Genomic DNA, 8202 nt, shown 5'->3' on the forward strand with positions numbered 1-8202 from the left:
TCGATTTTTTGTGTATCCAATATTTGCGGAATAATTTAACAAGAATTTCGACTTTAAAAGGAAACATGTATTATTATTCATCCTTTTGTATGATTTTTCTTGTATAACGATTGTTTAAATGTTAATCAATGAATATTATGGATTTTTAGTACACTGATTGCTTAGGGATTTATCTATGAATATGTATATGTATGTAATCGGTTTTTTGATTGAAATATTGCATGGCACATAATAACCTATCGATTTGAAGCGATTAATTAGCTTATCGACTATTTGAGGGGCTTAATATCTTATAAGTTATCTCAGCTTACAATTGCAAGTCAAAGGGTAGTATCTTATGAATATAACATTATTAGATTGCGATAATAGATTTATCGATCTTTTAACAAATAATTTTTCTAAATTGTATTTAATTTAAATTTTTTTTAACGTGTATCTGGACTATTTTGGCCGAACACGTACGGAGCCGCTGGCATTGGCCAATTGGCCTGGTCTGGGTCCTTCTTGGTCCTGCACCCCTGTATACGTATGCTCCATATGCCCCTCTGCTGTGACGACGTGCTGCAGGAAAAGTTTTCCTTGTCTATTGATTTGAATTTGAATTTTTCGCCTAATTGCAAAAAGTGAGCACAAAGTGAAACAAGCGAAAGAAGTGAAGGCAGCCAGAAGATTCAATAGGGAGTTGACGGCTATGTGGCCATTTCTCAAATGCAAACATTTTACCTATACATTTTGGGACAGCAAAGAAATCTTACTTAATTTTTGATTTCTGCTCCAGCAGCAAATTTAAAAGATTTCATTTTTATTATGTCCAGGCATTTGTTCATCGAGCTCCCCCTATGGATACTTTTTCACTCAACTATCTCGCTCCAGGCAATGTTTACCCAATGCAAGACATATAATTCCCAATAAATTCCAATATTAATTGATTAAAAAGCAAATGCCAAAATCTGAGTTCAGCCCCAGGGAAATTTCAAATAAATTTATACACATTCGGGATTTATCCAAAGTGTTTCCCTGAGCGGAGTAAATTAAAATGGCAAACACGCAAGAATATATTGACAAAAATTGAGCCACAATTTTATATAAAAAATGCAATGCCTTTTTTCATGTTTCCTGTTATCTTTATTTCGTTTTCCATAATTTCAGTGTGCACTTAAATTTAAAATTGTATTGGTTTCACCCTAACTTTTTTCCTTCTGGAACTTCTTGTTCTTGTACATTAACAACGGTTATTTCGTTTCTATTGTTGTAATTTTGAAAAACATATTTATTTAGCTTGAGGGCGGTGCAAAAACATAATGTTTTATTCCATCTAGAAGTGTGTGTACATTGGCGGTCATAAAAGTACGTCTATTGGTAATGTTCAAAAATTTGGTATATTTATGATTATTGTTTCTATTCTTAAGTTTTGCAGTAATCTTGTGCAAATTTTAATAGGTATATATTTATTATATATCTATCTTTTCTTAATTAACATGTATACATAGATTTTTAAAAATTGTTGGAAAAAATTAAAAAATGTTCTACTAAATTATGAAATACTATTAATCTTACCCCGTCTGTATGTGAAGTCGTTGTGCTTTGTGCATTTTCAATGCAAATATTTGCATCTGTGTCCGTGTCCATTTGTTTGTTTGCTTGGATCAGAGCGATATAGAGCACAACATATAGGTATATATATATATAATATCGCATATCGGACAAAATTGTTTTTATAGAATTTTTATATTTTCTGCAAATGTGCCGGGCAAACATTAAACGCATAGATAGATGTATAAATATCATAATAATAAAAATGAAAATGGAAATGGAAATGATAAGAGATGGGGGAATATTTCCATGGGCTCGCATAGTTTTCGAATTGATTTCACAAGTGGTGGCCAAACAACTCCCGAAAGTGGGCGTTACGGTCCGAGTTTATTGAAAAGAAAGAGAAAGAAAGAGAAGGAGATAAAGAGAGAGAGAGAAAGAGAGAAGTTAGAGAGAGAGAGAGCAACAAGCGGAGTGTCCGCCCACGCAACAAGGTAATCAAATGCAATTGAAAAACCAGCGCAAAAAGTTTATCCTTTGGCTTGCCTTGAACACAAGCGTTCCCGGTTCTCCTTCCGGGCCACCCCAGTTTTTTACCCGGTCCACCCAGCCAGCACCACCCTGTTTTTACCCGTTCCCGCTTCACAACCGTTCCCTTCGATTTTTCACCCGGTTGCCATTGCAACGAATTTAATCAAAAGTTACAATTCCAATTGTCCGCAAGCGGGTCACTCGTGTTGCGTATTAAAAAAGTTCCACTGCGGTGAGACAGAGATGGCTAGCGTCCGTAGAAAAAGACGGACACATATACACTTGGAGAAAGTGTAGAGCCATACGTTCAGAATGGGAAATTAATTAGTGTGTGTATCGAAAAGGGTGTTCTTAAAGCTAAAAATTAAAATGTTTTATAAAAAGTACAAGTAAAAGAAATATTAAAACCTTACTTCTTGATATGTTTCAAGAATGTTATTGCCTCAAAAATGTATGGGAAACAATTGAATAACCAATTACTTTTTATAGCAAATATATTTAGAATCAGATATGAATAAATACATCTATTTATTTTAACCTTTCTTATCCTTTTTCTTCTCAAAGTATTGTTAAGCTCTAGTTATTTTACAGCCACTTTTTTCCTAGTGCAGCGGGCCAGAAAAAGAGATGGGGCGATAGATAGAGTCGGCGTTTCATATCCGTGTTCTATGTAGGCCAAAAACAAAAAGGGCCAAAAGGAGCGGCGGCAACCGGAGCGAAGTGAGCCAAAAAGTTTGCCCGCTTAAATTGCAGCGATTGCAATGAACCGGACGGACAATCAATGCCGATTTTTGCCACATCTATCTCTCCCTGTCACTCCCGAAACCCCTCTCTGTCGCACCAGAGAAAGCGAAACGGTATCGAAGTATCGATAAAATCGAATCATTTGCGGGCATCTACAAGTGCGTTTCGAGTGCAAAGGGGGCGGAAATAGGGATTCATTCCCGGTTTTATTTCCTTTTTTGCCGTTTGCACTCGCTGTTTAACTTGTGCTAAACGTAAGACATGCTGGGTTTTTGGCTAAGTTAATTTGTTAATTAAACAAGGTAATTACATCATATTAGTTTCTGCTATTCCTTATAATGTCATCAAACTGAAAATATCAATATCACAAAATCATTTAATAAATAACTCAAATAAAATACCTTATTAATAATTAATAAGTATGAATCACTTGCTTTCGTTTTATATTTTAAACTTTATCAACAAAATAATTTTTATTTTATTTAATCACTTGAGCATTTAAAAAAAGCTTTAAAGGTTTGTCAAGATAAAAACCATTATTTTATTTATTTGTTTATAGAATAAAAATATATCTTTTTTACTGAACTTTAACTATGAAATAAATTAATGATAAATCAATAATACATAAATAAATCATTATTTTTTAAGTCATTTAGTTTTTAAATGTAAATAGAATAATATCACAAAAAAACTATAATGTTCTCTATTTTTGAGAATTTTCAAATATTTGTCTGCTTTTTTAAGAAGCATAGGAAATTCTCCAACCAGTGTTGGCTTACTCAAATGAAAGCAATTTTCTTGTCAACACTAGTTGTTTTGGCCATTCCTCCCGTCACTCCCTTAACCCTCCGACTGCTGTCCATCAGCGTCATCAGCACGGCCACTAGCCAGCCTTAACCCTCTGGGTGCCTGCGTCCATCGTCCATCCCTCGTCCCGCCATATGTGCCAGATCCAAAATCGGGAGGACTTTCCCTCTGCCGATAATGATGGGCCAGCCGAACAATCAATTAACGCACTGCCAGCCATCAAGGTTGCTGACCCAGAGGGGGGAATGGCGGTAATGGGCGGTGCGGTCTGGTCAGTGGGCGTGGCACTTGGCAATTGACAGGAGGGGAGGGGGGGGGAGTGGTCGGAAATTGGGGAAAGTCAGGGGGAAAGCTGAAGGCGGTTTCTTCATGGTCAGCTGCATGCAAAAGCGATTTGGAGTTGCAGCCTCACTTTATCCACTTAGCTTTCCTCGCCTTCAGCACTTTTTGGACCATCGCAAAAGGGGAAATTACAATCCTTTAAATGAACAAAAAAAAAATAAAAAGCCGTTAAGTAAAAACACCAGATTTTAAAGGTATTTTCAAAGTATAAAAAAGACTTTAATCAAGAGCTATAGAGATGCGATTGGTAATATAGCATTACTTGTCAACAAAATAGTTAAAATCACTTTGAAATCCGGATTGGGCATGATTTTTCGTTAGAAGTTCAAAAAAATAAAAATAAAAAACCCTTTCACCACAATGGAGCAGATGCAGGATGTGAATCAGGATCGCGGCGAGGAGGCCTCGGGCAGCAAGGACCTCGAGCTGGAGGAGAATGACGGGAACTTGAGCCGGAACTCCAGCCTGACCACCGTGTGCAGTACTTTCCCATTGACCTCGAGGATCGACAGCTATCACCGCTGGCAGTCGATGGACAAGGAGGAGGATGTCATGGGCTGCGAATTGCAAATCGAGAGTGAGCGAAAGGTCCAGCTGGCCATGTCCATGCCGCTCGCCATTGACGCCATACGTCCTTGAGGCTAAATCTAATAAATTCCAGTTCTATTACTTAATCATTTGTTCTCTAATTTGCGAAAAAATAACAGAACAGCCACCACTGCGAATGAGTGATTCGCGTTAAAAAGATCATACGAGCCGTTGTCAACAGTTCATACATCTTGATTAAATGCCCGAATGGAAGCCATGACATTTAAGTCCACGTGAATTTCGCTAGAAATCAACAAGCTCTACTTTAGAAACAGAAAAGCCACCACTGCGTATGATTGATACGCTTGAAATAGCGCATACGACTCTTTGTCCGCAGTTCTTATGCCTTCATTTAAGATACCCAAATTGAAGCCACATTAAAGTCCAGCTGACTTCCGCTGGAGATCAACAAGCCCTGTAAATTCCCCATCGCTCCTTCTAACACCTCTCGCATAATTGAAGGTAAATTAAGTTTGCTCTCCCCCACATTCGACGTTTGAACTCGATTGACGCACATCGTTTGCTTTTCGGCATTGACGGCATCGGCGGCCTCAAAAACGAAATTGCTATTTACAAACAATTTTACATATTTACGCGGCAACTGTTGACACTTTGCTATAAATTCACCCGGCCGTGGTCCACCTCATGTCCCTGCCCCTGCCCCGCCCCCTTGGACAAAGACCAGTGCAAACAGAACTACACTGAAAATTATTAAATACTTCCATGCGAGCAATATGGAAAAAATCTAGTTTTCATCTTCTAAAAATCATGTGTAATGTGTCATTTTATAAGCTTATCATTTACGTCAAGGATATTAAATAAAGATAATATCTTTGCAACTTTTATAAAACACCTTACTTTACATGAAAAAAACCATTTAAAAATCTTTAAAGTGTTTGATAAAAGCAGTCAAATATATTTGTAATAAAATTCGTTATGTTCTTAATTATTCTTTTTATCTTTGAGTAAATATACCATTTACAAAACCCTCAGTTTTTCACTTTAATATTATATGCAGTTTTAAAACTATTTTTGTAGCATACTTTTTCGGGCAAAAATACAAAATTTATTCAGTGTTCTTTAACTTTGATAAAAGCAGTAAAATATATTTGTAATAAATTTCGCAGTGCTTAAGAATTGTTACTATTATTTTTGAGTAAATATACCATTTACAAAACCCTTAGTTAAATGCAGTTTTAAAACTATTTTTGTAGCATACTTTTTCGGGCAAAAATACAAAATTTAATTTGAAAAATCCATTTAAAAATTGCTTAAGAAAAATTGGTTGGTAAGGAAATTTCAATAGCAAATAGTAATGCTTGTTTTAGTCATGCAAATATAATATAATAATATATTACATTTATAATTCTAGCCTTGAAACCGCTCTTTAAATGGGCTTATATCTCGGTATAAATATTGTTTGGTAGCAGTAATGATAAATGCAACATCACAGCACACTTTCGCTCAGTGTGGCCCCAACTTGCGATGCAAAAACTGCCCCGAACTGACTGATGGCTGACTAGATGGATGGCTTCGCTCCGTTCCTCCGCTTCTTGGCCTGAAGTAGGAGCTGTTGCTGGACGCTTATTGTTAGATGGATGGATGGATGATGTGTAGCTGTTGCTCCTGCCACGCCTCCCGCCCCCAGCCCCCAGCCCCCAGCCCCTCCACCAATACCATACTTCCTATGCCCCCGAAAAAGTGCAGTGTTGTTGCAATCTATATGGTATCTGGTTGAAAGTCCATGGCCAGGGACAGAGGGCCAGATAGAGTTGATGATTTGTGGCGCAAAATGCGAAACTGACAGCGCGCTTCCGCTTAAAGGAAATTGAAATCCTTCTTTGCACAAAATTGTTGACGTATTTACACACACCACCACATACAGATAAGCACACACACAGTGTGCGTGTGCCGTCTCGGTTTTTCTTTTCATTTTCGTTTTCCTTTTTTTTTTTTGGCAGTTAGTTTACTCACTGGTCGAGGACATGTGAACTTTGTCCCTAGGAATTTTCCACCTGGAGTTCTGGGGGCTTCTGTTGTGAAACGGGGCTAATTAGAACTGAGAAAAAAACACTAGATATTTATATCTTAAAAAAAATAATGGGTAATGATAACATATCATTTAGTTGACGCTAAGAAAAAATTATTTTAAATATTTATATTTATAAATTACCTTTCAAAAATATTAGGACTAATTATATAATTATTATAATTTTAAGAGGTAATAAACTATCATTTAATAATTAAATATCTTCAAATAATAGTATATTTAAAACTCGAAATATGTCTACGCATTAAAGCAATAACACCTTGCCTTATATTAACTGGTGTTCAAAAACTAACTTTAATTGAATTTTAAATTTTTCGTTCAGGAAAAAATGCAAATTTGCTAATTTTTGTCACTGGTTAAATACAGCGTGGCCTGGAACATCGGGGAGTTACAAAGCGACTCCACTTCCGGCGGACATGTGATGATTATTTACCCGATGTTGCCACCGATGCTACGTGCCGCACTGCTGCCCATCCTCATTAGGTGCACAGCTGCAGAAGCTGCAGCTGCTGCTGCTGCAACTGCAACTCCATCTGCAACATGCAAAACGCAGCACCTGGTGGCAACAGAAAAACACTTAAAACTAAACTATATCCGAAACAAAGTTACGAACTTAAAGTTATAATTAATTATTATTTTATTTTTCCCTAAGAACATATTTTAAAGTTTTCAAAATACATACGACTTATGCTATATTTTTTTAAGGATGTATTAGAATATTTTAGATATTGTTGCTTTTTACTTATATAATGCCTATTTTAAAATGCAATACATTTATTTATTTAAAAGATTTCTTTTAGTTTCCCTCGAAATTAATGGAGATTTTTTGCAGTGCATCAGTGGAGTTTAAGTGCATCAATAGCATCATTGTGGACTGCGAGTGCGAGTAAGTGAGTGGCAAGCCGAATGGCCACCGCAAATGTGCGTTCAACTCTGGCCAGCCAGAAATGGAAACTGAAGTATGCAGATGCAGTCTAAATACGAAACAAAGTCTAAATTCTAGACTCTTAGCTACACTACTACCCTACCAATTAATATTTGGCATAATAAATAACAAAGGAATAATATTTAAAATATAAAAACAAATAAGAGCGACGATGTAAACATAATACAACCCATGATATTTTACATATAAAATAAAAATAATATTATAATGAATCTTAGTGGTTCTGGTCAGTTTAAAATATACAGGACCAATCAAAGTGAAATATTTTTTAATATACATAAATATTATATTTAATATCAATGGATTTTTATATTTTGCAGTAATACAATCGATGATTTTTTGCATTTCAGTGATAGATATAGTTTCAAAACTATTTAACAAAAAAAGTCACGGAGATTTATCATTTTATATTTAATATTTAATTCATTTATGTTCTAAAAATAACATCATGCTCAAATTTATTTTAGTTTTTCCTTTTTATCATGCGTTCCAACAAAATATACCTACCTCGCAGGCAAAGGGAATGAAAAAAGTTTTGCATTTTCACTGACATTTCTGACCCCTGTCAAAAAGGGCTGGTGGGCGGGTGGGCGTGGCAGGTGAGTGAGTGTCATACAGGGTCACCTAATTGGTTGCTGCCACACGGATCGGGTGAAAGAGA

General features: G+C 36.0%; 1 protein-coding gene across 1 annotated transcript; it reads left to right on the plus strand.

Annotated features, from left to right (window-relative positions):
- The first annotated feature begins 4234 nt into the window (after positions 1–4234).
- LOC119557701 lies at positions 4235–4617 on the plus strand. Its single transcript, XM_037870575.1, has one exon. It carries the CDS (start codon positions 4318–4320, stop codon positions 4594–4596), a length of 279 nt encoding a protein of 92 aa, XP_037726503.1. The 5' UTR covers positions 4235–4317; the 3' UTR covers positions 4597–4617.
- The last annotated feature ends 3585 nt before the right edge of the window (positions 4618–8202 follow it).

Source organism: Drosophila subpulchrella, chromosome X (assembly GCF_014743375.2).
Source record: "Drosophila subpulchrella strain 33 F10 #4 breed RU33 chromosome X, RU_Dsub_v1.1 Primary Assembly, whole genome shotgun sequence".
NCBI classification, from domain to species: Eukaryota; Metazoa; Arthropoda; class Insecta; order Diptera; family Drosophilidae; genus Drosophila; species Drosophila subpulchrella.

Bases quoted from the DNA above. Each gene is read 5' to 3' on its own strand.
- LOC119557701 (XM_037870575.1), top strand. From the start codon at position 4,318: ATGGAGCAGATGCAGGATGTGAATCAGGATCGCGGCGAGGAGGCCTCG.